We start from the raw sequence: 19629 nt of genomic DNA, 5'->3' as shown, positions 1-19629 counted from the left end.
AAGAAAGCAAAAATCAAAGTCGAGCATCGCCATTTCGTTGATCCCTTTTAAGCTTACGTTATAGAGGTACAACAGGTAACGAATGAACTTTTCATGTTTTCACTTTCGGCGAACAATAAGAAACGACTAAAAATCGAGACTTTGCGATGATAGAATCGAGTAAAAAGAAATTATAAGAAATAGACATACGTAGAGTGAATGAAAAGAAACGAGAGAATCGAGAATGGTCTAATTAAGAGACGTAAATTTATTAAGCTTCAGGTTTAAAATAGCGGACGACACACTGCCGAGGAATGTAAGGGCAGACCGTTTTTATTAAAGGGCAGGCGAGCCCTAAGATTAACTCAAACGAACTTTTCTACTCGGACCTTCGACGTCGTTCGAGAACAAGAATTAAGTTTTAGTTGCGTTCGCACGCGATCTTTCTACGGGGAGAAAAAAAATTTTTTTAAAACGACAGAGATACATATTTTTCAGACGTTAGAAAATTTTTCGATCGATAAAACTATTTACATATTACTGTCGGTCAGACAAAAATTTATAAAAATTGTACCTTCTAAAGGATATTCCTTCCCTTCGTCTTTCGTCTTTTTCTTTATCTTTATCTCATTTTTCCCTCCTCTCTTACGCGCATTAGTTGAGGAAAAATTGGAACGAGACGATCGATCGGTCTTACCACGTTCTTCGTCTCGTAAAACGTAGGTGTAGTGGCAAGAAAAGAGGCGAAGCTCGAGAACGATCGATTACCGGTCGAGTCTGAATTTAGGTTAACTGAAGGACCACGAGAAAGGCCGCCAAAGAGAAAGAGAGAGAAAGAGAGAGAGAGAGAGAGAGAGAGAGAGAGAGAGAGAGAGAGAGAGAGAGAGAGAGAGAGAGAGAGAGAGAGAGAGATGTGCGAGAAAAACCTCGCGATAAAAACAGCGTGGCCCAAGAAAAAGAGAAAGAGAGAGAGAGAGAGAGAGAGAGAGAGAGAGAGAGAGAGAGAGAGAAAGAAAGAGAGAGAGAGAGAGAGAGAGAGAGAGAGAGAGAGAGAGAAAGCCAAATAGATATTCTCGCGAATCTTCTCTATTATTCAGGTGAACGTACTCGTTTCTTCATAAAGGATCGACATTTTTGAAGAAGGAGGTCGGAGATCATCACTGAAAGGTCATCGATCGCACATATATTCCTCGAATAGTATTCGACATGGATTAACAATCTTTAATCGATAAAAGCTATTTCTCGATGAATCCAATATAATATATCTGAGAAGGAGTACAGAGAGAAAGAGAGAGAAAGAGAGAGAGAGAGAGAGAGAAAGAGAGAAAGAGAGAGAAAGAGAGAGAAAGAAAGAAAGAGAGAGAGAGAGAAGGAATAATTATGGAGCAATGAGATTTCCAAAGAACGCATTCATCAATGATTTTTACGAGACACGATAAGAAATACGGAAGAAGAAGAAGAAGGAGAAGAAGAAGATGAAGAAGAAGAAGAAGAAGAAGAAGAAGAAGAAGAAGAAGAAGAAGAAGAAGAAGAAGAAGAAGAAGAAGATGAAGAAGATGAAGAAAGAGGAGAAGAAAAACAAGAAAGAGGAGAAGAAAAACAAGAAAAAGAAGAAGAACGAGAAGAAAAAGAATAATAAGAACAAGAAGAACAAGAAGAATGAGAAAAGAGAGATACAGAAAGAGAAGTATCAACGTAGAAGCCACGACACCGCGAGAGTTAGGATTAAATATAACCGTAGCTCGGGCTATTTATAAAGATTAACTTGTTGGCGAGATAACGAAGGAAGAGATGGAGACAACGGCGCTAAATTGTCGCAACAATTGCGCGAGAACCGTCGGATTCCGGGGACGAAATTCTTCGTGCCACATCGAGCTTCGACCTCGTTTCGCCTACGATACCAATAACGATGAGAAAGGAGAAGAAGAATAGTCGCATCTACATCGAGTGGAAAAATCTCGTGGAATGCGATTCGAATCTATCAAATCGTTGTCTTTTTGATGTTGTCCATCTGTCTGTCTGTCTATCTGTCTGCACCAGTCTCTCTCTCTCTCTCTCTCTCTCTCTCTCTCTCTCTCTCTCTCTCTCCTTATCTCTCTTTCTCTTTCTGTTTTTATGCCAATCGAATATATCGTCCATTCGTAAACAATCTTCAATAACTATCGAAAGATCTTAGTGATATAAAATCCAGGAAGAATGACAAAGATTAGAAAGGATTAGTAAAACAAATAATAATGCCGTCGATTGGCCTGAAAAATCGATAGGAAGAAACGTGGCATGAGAGCGTCATTAAAAAGCAGGAGTTTCATAGCTCACGTATTATGAGCAAAGTTCATGCACCTCGGGCGTGCTTTTTCCCCGACGAAGACGAAGACGAAGAAGAGGACGAAAACGAAGACGACGACGACGAAGGCGGCAGCGGTGGCGGCGGTGGCGGAGACGGTGGTGGTAGCGGCGGAGACAACAACGACGACAACGACGATGGAACGCCGCATCATCTGGAATTTTATTTACACACGGCGTTCCACTACCAACGCTACTACTACTACTACTACTATCGTCACTAACACATATATACTTACATGCATACACACACACACACACACACACACTCAAATATTCGTGAAAGAGCGACATCGTCGCGACACGTACTTAAAAAAGAGGGAAAGAATTTTAGGCTCGTCCATTGAGAAGTTACTTTCCACGTTTACACTTACCGCCTAATCGGCTGGGTCGCCGCTTCTAAAGGGAAAAGGAAAGAGAAGAGAAGGAGAGGATTGAGATGAAAAGAGAGAAGTGAAGAAAGACAAAAGAGAAAACGTGTTAGTGCAAGGAAGAGAGAGAGAGAGAGAGAGAGAGAGAGAGAGAGAGAGAGAGAGAGAATGTGTTACGACATCCTTCCCTCGTTATCGCATCCCTACCGAAGGCACCTGATAACGTACCAGCTGTGCACGCTTCTGTCCGCCACACGATGCCACTTCTCTCGGTTGCATTCACGACGAGAAGGATCGTCGATTCCGTTGCGGATATGATTAATGACGCTATCACTCTTCCTCTTCGACTAAACCACCCTCTTATCATCGATTAGCGTTATCGATTCCGACTTTAGTCGCACGTTCCTTACACTTTTGAATACTACGAAGGAATCTTATAGTTTCTCTTTCTCCTTTCCCTCTCTCTCTCTCTCTTTCTCGTTCTTTTTCATACACACTCCGTTACACTTTATCTTGTTTTCTCTCATTCCTCGTCTAACTCGTGCGACTCGGATCATTCTTGACGATTTATCATCACGCCGCTTTCTCCACCGACTATCCTTCTCTCCTCCTGAAATGTCTTCCTTGTTACTGCGAAATCCGAATCGTCACTCTCGAGTGCAGCGAACCGTGTAAAAGAGCGAGAAGAGCAAAGAAATCGCCAAAGAAGAAGGAAAAATAGAGGGAGAGAGAGAGAAAGAGAGAGAAAAGGGAAACCGTGTACTTCTTTAAACGCCCAGCATTCGCCCTCGACGATCGTTTGTTACAGTTTTTCGACGTCTACGAGATTACTCTTTTCCGTAAATTTATTCCTCCGGCTAATAGCGCGTGTTAGCTCGAATGAACGAAACCTTATCTATAGTAGGTGTCTTTTTATTTTTAGAAAATAACATTTCCGTACTTCATCGAAAGCATTATAAATACTTCCGATAAAATAAAATAATTAAAGAATTAAAAAACAAGAAAAAAACAAAAGAATTTTGTTTAAAGTTAAAAAAAAAAAAAAGAAAAAGAAAAAGAAAAAGAAAAAGAAAAAAAGAAAATGAAAATAGATCGATCCTCTCGTTTTTCTTAACGGAAACTCACATTTCTCCCTTTAATCGTCTCGCTAATTATCTTTTTTTTTTTTCTTCTTTCCTTTCAAAAGTCAAGGTCACAGCGACGAGGGTAAGGCCAAAGAAAATAGAAGACTAAAAGCGTCGACGTTTCTCCGAGATTTTTGAGAACTGAGCGTTTTTATTCGAATAAAAGCCAGTGGCATGCTTTGATCTCTGGTCCTTTGAAGGGTCGTTGAATCGACTCGAAGCTGGGGCGACGCGTTAGTTTTACGTTGCTTGTCCCACTGCCCTTATACGCGTTCGAAAATTAGCTAGATTGTTTTTTTTTCTCTTATACTTTTCTTTCTCTTTCTCTCTCTCTTTCTCTCTCATCTCCTCCCTTTCTCCTCACCCTTCCTTCATTCAGAGCATCGAAAGCGAACCAACGAAGGGTTGCCGGTTTTTGGAGGTACGTTAAGAGCTGAGGAGGATGCAAGTATGAAGGGTGCGTTTACATAGAACGTTTCCATTTCCCGACTATCCATCGATCCTCGACAACCATGTAACGCGATCAAAACTTTTCCTGTTACGATAAAATACAGGAAAGAGTCAGCTGGACGATTAGAATCGACGATTGTGTCACGTTAAGGGCATGTAGATGCAGGTAAAGCGAGTTTTTTTTTTTTCTTTCTAGAGAGTACAAGCAAATTACATTAAGCGATTCGAGCGAACTACGAGAATAAATCGAACGCTGAACCTATGGCTCGAAGGTCGGCTCGAAACTTTCGAGAGACGCTACGACAAATGTGACACGCAAAAAGTGTCGAACTTGAAGCTGAATAGAAAAAAAAAAAAAGAAAAAAAAAAAAAGAAAAAAAAAAGAATAAATAGATAAATAAAACGAACACGAAAGAACAAATTTCTTATACGAAAGACAATATTGTAATAGTCGAGAAGTTGAGCTGAAAAAATTGTCGATCTTTCCTATTAAATAATGACTAATTCTCTAAGATATATTTCCCTAGAATTTCTTTTTATTTATTTTTTTTTCTTCTTTTTTTTTTTCACTAATTTATCAGAAACCATTCGAATTTCATCGAAGGACACGCGCGAGGGCATCGTCCTCCACGTCACTTTATAACGTTAATTAACGTTCGGATTATTAATTCGAGGATAAGAAGATAGCTATCGATATCTTTCATCGTTCGGTATTCCCTTTCCCACGTTCCCGATGAGAAAGATTATACAAGATTTCTGACGTCAAAGGGCGACGCGGTCATTGGCTGGATATAGGAATTTGTCTCTGGCACGGGACGCTCCTGTAATTAGCCACGATCGATGGATGAAAGAAGAAAAGAGAAAGACAGAAAGAAAAAGAAAAAGAAAAAGAAAGAGAGAAAGAGAGAGAAAAAAGATGAGAAGGAGGGAGAGTGCCGTTTGACTCGTCATTGTGTGTGGTGTTGGAAAAAGAGTTGGGTAACGAGCGAGAAAAGGAGAAGGATGGAAAGAAGGAAAGAAAGAACGAACGAAAGAACGAAGGAAAAAGCGAGCTGAAGAAAAAAGTGAGTGAGAGCAGGCGAGAGAGAGAGAGAGAGAGAGAGAGAGAGAGAGAGAGAGTGAGTGAGAGGGGTAGGGGGCATAGTTCGCGCTCGGTGCTCCTTGCTCGTTAGTCACGGCCTCGTCTTTATGAATGGGTTCGTTCGTGGCTTACGAGGAATCGTACTATCTCTACTACAACCATTCTCCTGGTCTCTCTCTTTCTGCAACAGGGTGTCAGCCGTCCTCCTCCACGCCTACTCCGCCGCCTCCTCCTTCTCCTCCTCGAGGGAGTCGCTTGAAACCCCTTACACAGAGAGAGTCACCGACAATGGAAGGCGGTCGCGAATCGATCGTCTACCTCGTCGCCGGCGCCGACTACGCGCGGTAACGTATTTCGCGTTTTCACGGAAGGAACGAAGAGAGCGAGAGAACGAGAAAGATGAACAAAATAGAGAAAAAAAGAAAAAAAAAATTAAAAAATTAAAAAATTAAAAAATAATAATAAAAATATAAAGTAATAAATAAAAAGAAAAAAACTAAAAATAATATTCGAGAGAAATGATTTCGAGTATGAGCGAATCTGAACAACTAAATTTGAAGTAATATTTCTTATCAACGTTGTGATACTGTCAACGTGCAATCAAACGGGATGGAGAAGGAACATAAAAATGATAAAAACGAACGAACGAACGAATGAGGGAACGACCGGTGGACCCTCGAAATGTTAAAAAAAATTCATTAGTCAGTGACTTTCTCGAATCGCCGAGAGAAGAAATAGAAGCGCCGAAATATTGTGAGAGTATCGCGCGTAGGGCGCGGCTGATTCTCGTCTCTTCGGCAGAGACGCGAACGCAAAGGAAGGAGACGAAAGACGCGAGGAAGAGAAAGAGGAGATGGTGGAGAAGGAGGAGGAGGAGAAAGAGGAGGAGGAGGAGGACGACGAGAAGGATGAGGATGAGGATGAGGAGAAGGTGAAGAGAGGAGAGAAAAGAGGAGGCGTTTATCATTCGTATCGCAGGCCTACTTTGGACCGCGCAGCCTTTTGCGCAGCCTTTTGCCTCTTAGGAGGTCTGCTCGTTCTCCGTAACTAGAAGAGCGAGAGCGAATGAGAAGGAGGTGAAGGAGGTGAAGGAAGAAGAGAAGGAGGAGGAGGAGGAGGAGGATGAAGAGAAGAGGAGGGAGCTGTCGGTCGCGGGAGAAGACGAGGGGTAAGGGGGGTAAGAGAGAGGAAGGGAAGGAAGGCTGGATGGTATTCGAGGAATGTCATGTAATAATCGGGCGGCCATTTGAGCGTCCGTTTTGACGACAGGCGGCGCCACTGCTCGACTCGCTCGCTTGCTCGCGCGCGCGCCAAGGAGCCTGTCCGAAGGGAGAGAAAGAGAAAGAGGGAAAGAGAAAGAAAGAGGGGCAGGGGGAGAGAGAGAGAAGTTATGGCTAAGCCTCGTGGCAACGATCGCCGACGATGAACCCCTCTCGACGGGTCCTCTCTCTCTCCTCACACACATACACACACACACACGCGCGCGCGCGCGCGCATTCTCCTGCTCTCTCCTCAGCGTGGGCCATCGATTATGCGCCGCGAAATTAAGCGCGATAACTTTTCGACGACGAGAGGGCATTCGTGCTTACTCAAAAGGGTGCGAAAAAGTAAAGAGATTTTTTTCTTCTCCCCTCGACAAAGGCTATGTCCATCGCATGAATTCAAGGATCACCGATCATCGATGCTATCCGAACGTAAGAAAGATAAGCATATAGATACTAGACAAGTTACATCGTGTATAACGAAGACTGTAAAAAAAGATCGATATCATATTTACAATATGACCGTATGCGGGTCACTCGGTCACGAATACGGCCGAAGTAGTACTTCTCGAGAGAGCAAAATCCATTTGACGTGAACTTACGAAACTCAAGCTTGAGTTCTGTGCTCTGGGACGATTTGAGAAAAATAAGGGGATGATGAAATGGGAATTAAATAAGTAAAATAAATCGTTTTAATGTAACACGACGATGCTAAGGAGGACGAAAGGAAAGGAGGAAGGAAGGAAGGAAAGGGTGAAACGCTGGGTTAAAAAAAGGGCTGCGGGGTAGGGGATCGAAGCTTAAAACGGGGCAAGCAACGAGAGAAAAAAAACCGGTATTTTTGCGTCGAGCACCAAGGGGTGCATTTCGTTGCGATTATAAAAGGCAGGGCAACCCCCGGTGTGTCTAGACGACGTGGCCTCCTATCAAAAACAGACCACCGAATTGAAAAGCCCGAAAGGGCAAGGAACTCGTCACAATGCCAAGAAATTAAAGTTTCTCTATATATCCACCTATACTCGTTCTTCGAGCACTCTTTCTCTCTCTCGCTTCCTCTCACTCTTTCCTATTCTACTTCTTCTTACTCGTCCACGCTGCGACTCTAGTCCTCTCGATGTTAAACTCGACGTCGTGCGAGGGGTAAGGAATAAAAAGAAGAAGAAGAAGAAGAGATTACCTCGCGCGGAATAGACGAAGCTCGTACTTCTCCTTTCGGAAACGTTCTCAAGGGTCTTTAACGCTCAAAACGTAGGAAATTTTCGACGATCGTCGTGAAAAGTCGCACGTAGATCCGACAAATCGCGTCATTTCGCACGGAAATTAGAGACGGAAAGCATTGACACTCGAGAAACGTCCGACCCGGTAGCTGTCACCGCCAGTCCCTGAATAATTTACATAATCGCGGCTGATTACCAGCAGTTACCAGGGCTCCCATACATATCTACTCGTTGCCGCGCAGCATCGACGTCATGGTATATCCTTGAGAAATCCCATAAACGTTTTCATAGAATCGATGATTTTCAAGTATCAAGATCAAACGCCCAATCTTCTTATCTCGATCGAAATGCCGCATTTAACGTAATAAATAATCTTTTAGTAATGTCGAAAGCACGATGGTAAAATGTAGATTACCGATAAATTAATGTCTAGACCATTTAAAATGAATCGTTCTTTTCTCGTTGACATATGACGAAGAATTCGCGGAATTCACGATGATTCGTTCGTTCGTTCAATACGAATCATTCATTGATGTTTTGACGTAAGTATGAATCAGAAAGGAGTCACCTGCATCGTCCAAAGATAAATCATCAAATATTCTGTAGAGATTTGAAATTATTTGAAGGATGAACTTAGGACGGCCAATGAACATAATACGCGCGATTCGATTTCTTAGAAGAACTAAGGATAGGATAAATCTATGAACAAATTTTATACCGTTTGTCTCGCTCGTCGATTCGTTTATATATACGAAACAAACTGCCCTTGAAACAATCTTCTTTAAACGAATGAATCTACTATTCGAAGTTCTCTCTCTCTCTCTCTCTTTGTCTGTCTCTCTCTTTCTCTCTTTCTTAATCTCTCGACATTAACAACAGATAAAAAAAATTGCAAGATAGTACAACGACAGCTACGATTTTTTGATACTAATCAAGATCGAGCAATTATTTCAAGATCGTTTCGATGCTTCGAATTTTTTTTCTATCTACGCACATTTCGGAATATGAACAAACGAAGCTGATAAACTCTGGAATGCTAGATAAAGTCAGCTATAGGACCAGCTATGAGATGGCAGTAAAGTATTAACGCGTGCGTTTCTAAATATTTTTTTTTTCTAGATATATGCTTCAAGGGGTACATGTTGAGAGCGTAAGAGAGGAAAAAAGAGATAGATAGATAGATAGATAGATGAAGAGAACGAGAGAAAGGGGGAGAGAGAGAGAGAGAGAGAGAGAGAGAGAGAGAGAGAGAGAGAGAGAGAGAGAGAGAGAGAGAGAGAGAGAGAGAGAGAGAAAGAGAGAAAGAGAGAAAGAAGGAAAAAGAAGGAAAGAGGGAGAAAGCGGAATTCATCTGACCCACGTAAAATATAGGTTTTATCGGGCCAGAGGGTCCAGCTTGATAAGAACGTCCGAGTGCTATGCGTCAGACTCGGAAGTTGACTCTTTATTTACTAAAAATTGATTAAAATAAAATTATTTATGAAATAGTAAAAATGCGTATCATAATAGTCAATAAAACGCAATGCTTTTATACAGTTTAGGATAATTACGTTTTTTCGTAATGTGTAAGAGGAGCTCTCCAAAAATCATTGAATCACTCTAGAGAAGAAAAATCAACAAACTGGTACAATACGTCTACGATAGATGGCACTAGTAAATATATACGATAGGTTAAGAGCCGAGATCAGTCACCCTGGTTTATGTATAGGAAAGATCGTATATTGGCGCCTTCTTTCCTTTGATATTACCCGAAACGTCGCCATTTTCTCACAAAAACTCACCTTACCTCCTCATTGCCTAAATTACAAATATTATTGTATTTACGAATATATGATAATGATTACAATATAAACGTTAAACCATAAAAGTTATGAATCGAATAAACTACATCAAGTACTCCATATTCCTAACCTCTTTGTTTGTTCTTTATTTAAAGAAATATATCGAATAATACGTATTCTTCTATAAGAATATTTGAATATTCGAAAATGTTCAACATCATTAACGGTAAACGATCGTTTGAAGCATTTTCAATGAAAGCGTGACGACACTGTAACGAATGTAACTTACTCGTGTCATTGTAGATAACACACATAAAAATAACAACTCATTTCATATCACGTTATAATGACAATGAACGAATACAATAAAATATAATAATAATAAAATTACGTACAAAATGGAACGATCAAACGTATTAGCAGGAAGGTCGTCGTCTTCTCGTAGTCGTGCAAGAAAAGTCCGTTGATGAAGAATGATCAAATTGTGTAGATCGAAATGTCGGGTATCTACGTTAAACGAATTCGCATAAAGGCATCCGGAGGCAGAAAGGAATTTGACAAGGCGCGCAGCGATGGAGTGGCGACGCGAGTCGACCGCGTGCCCTTTTTCTGTTTCCTCCTTTTTTTTTTCGGGCTTGGCGGTCGAGGTAAACATAAGCGCTCGGTACATACAGTGGCGCCCCCTAACCGATAAAACGCCATCCAAAATCGCTCTCTCACGCGCGACGACTGTTGTTCTCTCTGTCTTTCTATCTACCTATCACTCTTTCTCACGAGTACACACCACCCTCTCTCTCTCTCTTTTTTCTTTCTTTCTTTCTCTTCCTCTCTCTGTTTTCATCTTTCTCACACGCATGCGAGAATGACACACGGAACTCTCGATCAAACGACCAACAACGACTTCGAATCAAGGGAGTTTCCTTGTTTCGCTCTTTCCTTTTATCTCATTTTCTCTCTCTTTTTCGGGTGGTTCCCTAACCTCGAAAAATGATGACTTGCGCGCGCGCGAATTTCCTTCTTGCCTATCGTGTCGACCTGTGCCCATGCCATGTTACGTATCATTACGATACGCCACGCGCGCATCGTGCACGCTTCGAATATCGTCGGCATGCCTCCGGTGGTGGGGCTATACTGTCCGTGTGCCGAACTCGGACGACCCCTCGCGCTTTATAATTACGATCATCGTCCTTACAACTATTATTTCATTTTACTCACCCTTGTCCGAGTCGTCGAGGTCTTCTTTTTGCATGTAGGATATATCTGAAACCCACAAAACGGCACAAGTTAAAAGAAAATCCCTCGTGTTTTTGGGCAGCCTCGTAGGATCCACAGTCACTCACTCACCCGCCATGTTGTAACAAACTGCGGCGCACTCTAACGGCGCCTCGTGTAATCAATGCCGATAGCTCGCTACGCGATTTTCTCGAAACTATCGACAACATTCGATAATTTGCGAGATAACGTATCTTTTAAAACAATTTTTATAAAAAAATGATAGCGATTTTTCGATCATTATTTTCCTTCGGCTTTTTTGCCCAAATAAATATATACGATATCGTTCTAAGATACATATGCGTGAGTACGCAAGCCTTAATATATTTATGTAACACGTAAAGGCTTCTTTGTAAAGAAAAATTTGGGAGTAGGTTATCGTTGACGAGTACGAATGGATTTTATAAAAAAAAAAAAATTCTTCCAAAGCACATATATAATAAAACATTAGACTTTATATTCCTGCCAAGAATATAATATATATCTTTATCTTTTCCTTCTTGTTCTCGCTTTTTCTATATATGTATTTGTGTCGATATAATGTGTACTAAGATATATCAATATTTTACAGTCTCCTATATAAGGGTTCATGTTACAGCATAAAGTTCATTATTTCGTTTCTCTATTTAAGTGAAATATGAAACAATATATGATTATTGTAAAATTTTTATGATGCAAGAGAAAATTGTACATCGAACTATACCTGTCATGGACTTGTGATCCAGTCACTTATCCATTATAAGTGTTTTTTGAATCATAATTTTATAAGAATCGCTAGCAACTCGAGTATGATATAGCCCCTATAAATTTGTAAATATGTGCTAGTTATTTTGATACATTCAAGTTATTGGTAACTGAAAACATGATTTGTAGATTAAAAAATATATGTTTATGTTTGTAGAGGCATATTTTAGAAAAATTCGTGATCCAGTCACAAATTTAATATTTTACATTTGTTTCTTATTATTTTCAAAAAAAAAACTGCTAGCAATTCGTTTCTAAATTACACCTAATATATCTTTTAAATGCTATAGTGTAGAAAAAAATATGTATAATCTATGTGTTATCAGTTATAATTAGGCATTTAATTAAAAGTATGTTGTAGGTAAAACCCACATAAAATATTAAGCAGATTGATATAAGTAGCATGTGTTACTTTTCCTAAGCCACCAAAGTGAATTAATAATTAATAATAATTTTAATAAAAAAAAAGTTACAGAGAATAATTTATTATTTAAATTATTCAAAAAATTACTTGACCATTCATAATCGATCAGTGAGAAAAAGAATAAATCAACGATAGATGGTGCAGAAATTGTAACATTTACTATTGACGTGATTCTGCATCTTGACTTGTATAGCTTAATTAAAATGTAGTATTATCATTAGTCGTATTAAAAGTCACAAAGGAGAAGGCCTCATAATTATGATAAAGTTTTTGGGAATATTCTATGGTTAAAAACCATAGTTCTCTTCTATCAAAATACTATACTACATATAGAGAATTGCATATAATATCACGACTGTATTCCACATATAGTAGATCTCATCAAATTGAATCCTTTAGACCAATTTTTCTTTACCACATATTACATTCAACTTCACGTTACATCTTTATCTATCCCACCATGGCAGCATTACTACTTCACATAATCTGTTTCATACGTACGTGTATACGTGTTAAGTGCATGTCGTTTATTTTAAACGTTGAATAAAACCAATGTTCATAATAGGAACAAAAGAGACTATACGTTAATAGAGGTAAATAACCTTCTATCTTCGTAAGTATCTCCTGATATCGTCTGAGCATAAAGTAATATAACAGACATAATAAAAATATCTTTTCAACAAATATGGCTTTGCTTGGTAAGTGTCATATACCATCTAAAGCCATTTCATCGATCGTAGCTCTACACATAGGGCATTCAACCAATTGTTTTGAACACGTTTGGCAAAAGCCTCTGTAATAAATATTAATTACGAGGGCACATCAAGTATATATAATAAAAATGAGTAAATAAGATTTATCTTACCTATGATTACATGGTAGTAACCTTATTGAAGCTTTCTGATCAAAACATAAAGTGCATGAATCTTCCCTAACGCTAAGTCTTCTCAAACGATCTACATATATATGTCTGGGCAGCACAACTTTGTCTTCTGGATTTAATGAAGCGTGGTCATTAAATTTCTGATATTCCCTATCAGTAGGAGGATATTTAAAGGGTACATTTCCAAAATTAAAAAGACATTGCTGGAATGACATGAAACTAGCTGCTGCAAAGAATCCAGACCTAACAAAAGGCAAATGAAATATTTGATACGTTTTCATGACTTTGTTTTATAATTCTTTTTTTTTTTTTTTTTGAATTTCAAATGTAAACATACTTCACAGTCTTGAAAACCTGAGTACATGGCTTCAATGGTACTCCATTTATAGAAAATATTATTTCTTGTTTGTTTAAATCCAACAAACAACCTAAAATATCTCCAGCTTTCCAACAAGGTCTATCGTGATATTTTTCACTTCTAGCATTATACCAAATCAGTCTTCGACAGCCATCACAAGCTAATGAGAATTCATCATCTCCTATACCATAACCTTCCTACAGTTAAAAGAAAAAGTGCAATTAGTAATTCAATATTAATTATTTTAATACAAAAATATAAATTTATGGACTTCATACATGATTTAAGAAGGTACTATCTTTTGTAGCCCAACCAATTTGCATTACTCCTGTAGTAATTATAAGAGTTTCATAATACCAAATTCCTGAATCTACTTGAAACGTACATCTTACACTTTCAAATGAATATGCATCACAGCGGGCCTAAAATATAAAAAATGGAAATATTAAATAATATCAATAACTATTATTATTTATAACTGATTCATAACTACCTCTAAACCATTTGGTGATATTTTCAGGTACTCGCTTACATCCTTTGTATTTAGCATAACATTAATACCAGTCATATCAACTGCATCATGAGAATACTTTCTACCTTCCATTAAAACTAGAAAATTATAAATAAATGCATTAATATCATTTATATAAAATAGCGTATATCTATATATATATGCGTGTGTGTGTGTATGTGTAACCATACATACAAATTTTATTGTAATATTTACATAAATTATCCAGGCACCACTGTGCACAGAAACCCACTTGGCGTCTTACATAGTGAAACTCTGAGGCCCATTTTTCCAGTTCTAATAATGGATTTTGTTTTTCTGCTATAAGGCGTTTCTTAATTGTTATTTTATTTTCACCTACAAATAAATATATATAATATCTGTAATAAACATTATTTAAGATCTCTTTTAGAGATCTTTTAAGATTAATTAAGGTAATAATTAATCATAGAACAAAGCTTACTTGTCTGGGCAAATTTTTCTAAAGCAATTAAAGAATATAGTACCACATAAGGTTCAATATCATCTCTCTGAAATAGTAATTTTTGAAAATTAATATTATTTATACTTAAATAATATATTTAAATGAAAAATAAGAGAAATAACATACAAGATTTGAAATAAGATAATCTAATGTAGCGTCTGATAATATTGCTATACTACTAGGACCAGCCAACTTCTCTGCAATGCAGCCTAATACCACACAAATATTTCGCTGTTGCGTTGGACTGGTTTGTATTTTTCCAAGTCTTTGAGATAATTGAAACATATGTGATAAACGTAAAACAGAATCCTATAAACGAGGAAATGTTAAGTTTGACACTTTAATTATCATATATGGTAGTTACTAATATTTGAACAAACTTTTGAAGGCAAAGGTCCGTCATCTAACAATAAAGTAATAACAGAAGGGCCTAATGGATTGTGCATAGGAATAACGTTTATCATAGAACTGACTACTTGTATCCAACCATCCTCTTTATCCGCAATGGCATGTAATTTTAACATAGCAGGAGGAGGTTCTTGTTCACTGAAATAAAATTATTTCTATGATATATGTTCAAAAATTAAAATAATTTATAAAAATAATATGATCAATTGTGATTTTATATTAATAAAAAAACGTGCTCACTTATCAACCAAAGATCCAATAACTCCAAGTGTTTCCAGAACAAGCATGTCAATAGCAGTCGATGTTGGAAATTTAAAAGTTGGCGACGTTGTATCGCCAGATACAACTGTGCTTACGTTTGCTTGTGGTAATATAGTATTTTCAGATTCTGCATGATTCTGATGTCCATTATATGTTTCAAGATCTTCTGGAGTGTCTTTACACAAACAATTGCCCATTCCCACAAATTTTATAATTATTTTCTATGTATTATATAACTATGTAAAATGTATATACTATATTTACATAAACAAATAACATGCGTATTTTTAAATTCAATATCCATATAGAGCTAAAAGGAGAAAAAAACAAAGATATTCAGTTTACAATCAAGGAAATAATGATTACGAACAAGGAAGTATTAAAATATTTTATGAATATGAAAGCATAAATACAAAATAATCACCAATGAAATATTAATAAGTAAAGTCATGTCCTTCTATCATTATTAAACTAATGATTTTTTATATATACGTTCTTGATACAACACCCTGTATTACGTTGAGTATATATCCAAGATATAATTAAAGCGTAAATTTTGTAATTAAAATTCCAATCAGTCTTAATCTATTATCAACTTATTTCTATAATAATTCTAAAAATGTAAAAAGAAAACTTTATTAAATACGTGATGAAATCGTATATATGAATGAAATTTCAAACATTTCTGGAGATAAATACGATACTTGCTTTAACTCATTGTTTGGTTGTATTATTTTTAACCACAGTCATGTTTAATTATGTTTACCAACTTTCATGAATTAACCATGTGAAATTTTTGTCTTTAAGAAGCCCCATTGAAATTGAAAAAATAATTTGCAGAACCGTTTTAGTAAGGTTATGTTCTTGATGGTCTCAACAGTAATATAAGTATAGCAGGACTCGAGTAGTCGATGTCTATCCTGCGATCGGTCGTTAAGTAACACTATCAGATAAAAAACGTTATAGTTTTATAACGTCTTATTTTTTTTTTGTTTACGATTTTTATACAATTAATGCATAAATATTCAGATTACTAAATAGAATATCTATATATAGGCAGATATATTTTTATCTATTACTTTGTATTTTCCTTATTCTTTTGTATTTTTTTTCCTTGAAATATTAAAACTTACAATACTTGAAGATACTGGAAAAGACTTCGAACTATGGTATATAATTACAAAATCAATTAATCAGTACATTTATTATATTATTATATCAATTATCGCAAAACTTTAAAATTATATTATTTATCTACGTACAGGTATTTGCGATGGAAAAACTTTCATTTGTACATTGTAGAGATAGACGTCAAAATGAAGATAATCAATTGTAACATAAATAAGATTAATACAAGATAAATGATTAAGAAAAGATACGTTTGTACTTTAAAGTTTTATCAGAGGATTATGCTATTCCGATTCATAATCGTTTTTATACATTCGATAAATATAGAACGTAACAATGCTTAAACTGATATTAAAAATATAAAATTATAAGAGAAGATATTGATCATTAATATGCAAGCATCTACGACCAAAAAAAAAACATACAAAGAATCTATTTTATGAAACTCATTTTATTATCATTATAATACTTTGTTAGATTGAACTTAATGACCTCATAAACTGATTTGCTCGTTTATAGTTAACTATTTTTTCAGCATTTAATTTAAAAAAATCCGCTTGATCATTCTTCGATAATCGAAAGTCGATTTCGTCTATTAAAAATCGAAATTGCGAAGCGGTCGCGGTCCGTCTGGTACTTTCAAGACAAATTTCTTGACACGCATCTAATGCGAATCGTTGACTACTTTTTAAATAATACGAGAATAAAATAATGAGTATAGATTCATTGTATCTCATATATTGATAAATCATTTAACTTGCAAAAGAATTTTGTGAATTCACCGAAGGAACTCTTTTATGAACTACGTAAAAATAATCACATGTAGAAGACCGAAGAGTGTCAACGATCAATAGTATAACGAAAATGAATTGGTGAATATTACCTTAAGTATTCCGTGGAAATCATGGTGTCCGGCGAACACGAGAGATTGTTACCCGAGCCTGATCATTACACGAAATGCTTTTACGATCTCTTTAAAAATGTAGCTGAAGCGCAAAGGTACGTAAGCGCGTCTAACCTCCCATGATCTTTGTTTACCTGTCACTTTTGATGATGCCTTCGAAAATAGTTATCATTCCTTGAGATTTAATTAAATACCTAAGAAAATTTCTTCAGCAATCAGAAGGTTGTATCGTAGATGTTGTTTACCATACGAAGTACGCAATACAACTGTCTTTATTTTTCTTCAGGAATAACCTCAAATGTTTTATTTATATCACCTATGTCAACTGACATTTCTAGTGTATACAAATATTTTTTGTTTAACCTTCATGTTTTATCTCGCCGATCATTTGTGAAGACTGTTATCTAGTGTATTATTAGGAATTATAATTTAATTCTTTTTTAAAAATTGTATTACATATATTTTTCTTCTCTAAGAATATAATTTATTATTTGATATGTCACATATTTCTAGGTATAAGGATGAATGGAAAAAATGTAAAAAAAATAAAGCTGTTAAGAAAAGAGATAAAAAAAAGGTATTATGATTTATTTATTTCTCGATTCATTTCTTTTTTCCTTTTTTTTTTTTTTCTTTTTTAATAATATATTATATTGTATATATATATTTATTTATAGATTGAAGTGGGAGGAGATTTAAATTATAATAATTCTCCAGAGATAGAGGTTTCTTATAATGCATCAGCATTTGCTGTATTCGCTAGTGTTAGAAGTGCCATTCTTGAAAAATATGCCAGAACAACAAGTGAGATTTGCAGAGCATCTAACTGTGGCTCTCCACCTCCAGAACTTAGTGATACGATTGATTCAGAGAGCGATGACGAAGATAGGGTATCAACTATTCAGAGTTTACCAAAGGTAAGAAATATATGATCGATACGTTAACTAATAATTTTTTAATCTACAATTTGTTTTCATAGATTGTAGGTATTGGATTAAGAAGCGTTTTTACATTAATGCGTGAAAGTAAAACCATTGATCCTATGTTATGTACAAAAGCATTAGTAGCCTTATTGGATGTATTACAAGGACAGCTCCCTGAAGGCTTAAAATCTGAACCAGATGATGTCATAGGTAAAAATTGTTAATTAATTAATTGATCTGTGTGAATTTTAATTTAATCAAAATTTATTATATTTTTCCAGATCTTTTATTTGATTTGCTGTTAGATCTTGCAACATCTCATGGCCCTGAATCAGCAGCTGCTAATGATGGTAGTCATTTGACAGCAGTCGCATGCGCATGTCTTTTAAGCCTTGTTGTAGTCAGAGGAGATACTGGTCGTCTTTTGGCAGCGGTAGCTGCTTTACTTATGTGTCCAAGAGCATTAGCAATTCAAAATATACAGGTAAAGTTGTAAAGATATATAGACTTTTATCAAGTCTAAAATATAATCATTATAGATAAATATTTTTATTTTTTATTTTAGATGCCATGTGTATTAACTGCATTGCAAAGAAGTGTACACGCTGTTCTCCTTGGTAAGCTTGCACGGCCAGACTGGATAACATATGGAGTTCCTAAAAATTCTAGAATTTATACATCTACGCTTAAATTACCAAATGATATAAATAATATAGTACTCAATGGTAGAAGTTTTGTGAGTGATGGAAAGTACCTTTACTTGCATACAAGTAAAGGATTATTAAAAATTGGTAGTGGACATGGTGGTACAATTTGGGGTCATGTATATGTTCATGAAGCTGATTTTTATCCAACAGAAACTGGATGGCTTGGCTATGCAAAAGTTTGTTATAATTTTCTAATTTATCTTGATCTTTTATTACAAGAAAACATAAATATATTTATATTTGATGTTCGTTTTTTTCAGAACTCATTATACTTTAAATGTGCACCAAGAAAGCAAAGTGAATTAGTAATCATAAATGCAGAAACTCTTATAGTGACAGGTATTGCTGTATTGGAAGGACGTGATTGGTCATCTTCTGTTATGTTTTCTGATGGTGAAAATCTTGGAATGATAACAGCTGGCAAAGATGTGAGTATTACAATTTTATGAGTTAATTTTTTTTTTTTAATTAATTTTAATATGACATTTAATATATCTATTTAGGATGGTTTTGTGGTACGCACGATAAATACATTGAGTAATCCAGTATCATTTGCCTCAGAATTACCATTAAAATTAGCAAGGAAATGTGTAGATATCTTTGGATATGCAGCTTTTGATGAAGAACAAGTTGTACATACATTGAATCTTGGTTGTGATGAGGAAATAGCAATGGTTACAGCAGGGAAAGAATTTGGTGTACTTAAAACAATGTCTGGTAAAGTAAGTACGATATTTAGTATTTATATAACTACTTATGGGTATTGTACTTAAAACAAATCTATTATATTTTCTATAGATATTATATACGGGAAAAGGAACATCTTTGGGTATGAAAAGTAACACAAGGCCTAACAGATGGTTGGAACTTACACTTGGTAAAGGTCCAAGAATTACACATTTTGCTGCAGGTCATGACGGCCAACATGTGATTTTTGTTATGGAAGATGGCTCTGTTTTATTTGCTGGAACTGCCAAACGTGGAGAAGATGGTGATAGCAGTAAGTAATGATTT

The 19629-nt window shown here is 36.2% G+C and overlaps 3 protein-coding genes across 21 annotated transcripts in view; 1 reads left to right on the top strand and 2 right to left on the bottom strand.

Moving 5' to 3' along the window:
- LOC118443344 (serine/threonine-protein phosphatase 4 regulatory subunit 1) overlaps window positions 1–10974 on the bottom strand; it is a 120927-nt gene extending 109953 nt beyond the window's left edge. Inside the window, exons 1-2 of one of the 2 annotated variants that reach the window (XM_035870168.2) lie at window positions 10953–10974; window positions 10824–10868 (exon numbers count right to left, since the gene is read on the bottom strand). In XM_035870168.2, the coding sequence (XP_035726061.1) occupies window positions 10824–10868; window positions 10953–10959 (52 nt within the window). In that variant the 5' untranslated portion in view covers window positions 10960–10974. Of the gene's footprint in view, window positions 1–10003; window positions 10223–10823; window positions 10869–10952 lie in introns of those variants that run through there. The other variant, XM_035870187.2, reaches the window with a different exon arrangement.
- Window positions 10975–11328: 354 nt separating this feature from the next.
- Window positions 11329–17259, bottom strand: LOC118440520 (RING finger and SPRY domain-containing protein 1). 9 transcript variants are annotated; one of them, XR_014981774.1, is made up of 14 exons: window positions 16965–17105; window positions 15662–15896; window positions 15378–15566; window positions 14933–15263; window positions 14665–14830; window positions 14411–14593; window positions 14264–14330; window positions 14017–14157; window positions 13783–13898; window positions 13568–13711; window positions 13269–13486; window positions 12914–13174; window positions 11584–12841; window positions 11329–11502 (listed from the first exon to the last, which is right to left on the bottom strand). XR_014981774.1 is itself a non-coding variant. In XM_085654869.1 (14 exons), exons 5-14 carry the CDS (start codon window positions 15148–15150, stop codon window positions 12754–12756), a joined length of 1602 nt encoding a protein of 533 aa, XP_085510995.1. In that variant the 5' UTR covers window positions 15151–15263; window positions 15378–15566; window positions 15662–15896; window positions 16965–17022; window positions 17120–17252; the 3' UTR covers window positions 11329–12753. The 9 variants fall into 9 exon arrangements, 8 of the variants coding, with proteins under 8 accessions (XP_085510995.1, XP_085510998.1, XP_085510994.1 ...); XM_085654869.1 differs by adding an exon at window positions 17120–17252 and having other exon boundaries at window positions 11329–12841; window positions 16965–17022; XM_085654872.1 differs by lacking the exon at window positions 16965–17105 and adding an exon at window positions 17120–17259 and having other exon boundaries at window positions 11329–12841.
- Window positions 16644–19629, top strand: part of hiw (MYC binding protein highwire) — a 173024-nt gene continuing 170038 nt past the window's right edge. For all 10 annotated transcript variants that reach the window (XM_035863521.2, XM_035863541.2, XM_035863513.2 and 7 more), the window contains exons 1-9: window positions 16644–17080; window positions 17499–17562; window positions 17663–17902; window positions 17965–18118; window positions 18190–18392; window positions 18474–18791; window positions 18876–19043; window positions 19119–19337; window positions 19414–19615. In XM_035863521.2, the coding sequence (XP_035719414.1) occupies window positions 16986–17080; window positions 17499–17562; window positions 17663–17902; window positions 17965–18118; window positions 18190–18392; window positions 18474–18791; window positions 18876–19043; window positions 19119–19337; window positions 19414–19615 (1663 nt within the window). In that variant the 5' untranslated portion in view covers window positions 16644–16985. The remainder of the gene's footprint in view (window positions 17081–17498; window positions 17563–17662; window positions 17903–17964; window positions 18119–18189; window positions 18393–18473; window positions 18792–18875; window positions 19044–19118; window positions 19338–19413; window positions 19616–19629) is intronic.

Source organism: Vespa mandarinia, chromosome 2, assembly GCF_050613455.1.
Source record: "Vespa mandarinia isolate Hongniang chromosome 2, ASM5061345v1, whole genome shotgun sequence".
Classification (NCBI taxonomy): domain Eukaryota; kingdom Metazoa; phylum Arthropoda; class Insecta; order Hymenoptera; family Vespidae; genus Vespa; species Vespa mandarinia.
Note: the sequence above shows the minus strand (reverse complement) of the source record. Positions and strands in the feature narration are given on the sequence as shown.

What these genes read in the sequence shown, in the direction of transcription:
- LOC118440520 (XM_085654872.1), bottom strand. Translation starts at nt 15,150, where the DNA reads ATGGGCAATTGTTTGTGTAAAGACACTCCAGAAGATCTTGAAACATAT. An exon ending in ATTATCTTATTTCAAATCTT is followed by an intron (nt 14,331 to 14,410) that starts GTATGTTATTTC and finishes TTACTATTTCAG; the next exon opens with AGAGATGATATTGAACCTTA. An exon ending in CAGGTTTTCAAGACTGTGAA is followed by an intron (nt 13,175 to 13,268) that starts GTATGTTTACAT and finishes GCCTTTTGTTAG; the next exon opens with GTCTGGATTCTTTGCAGCAG.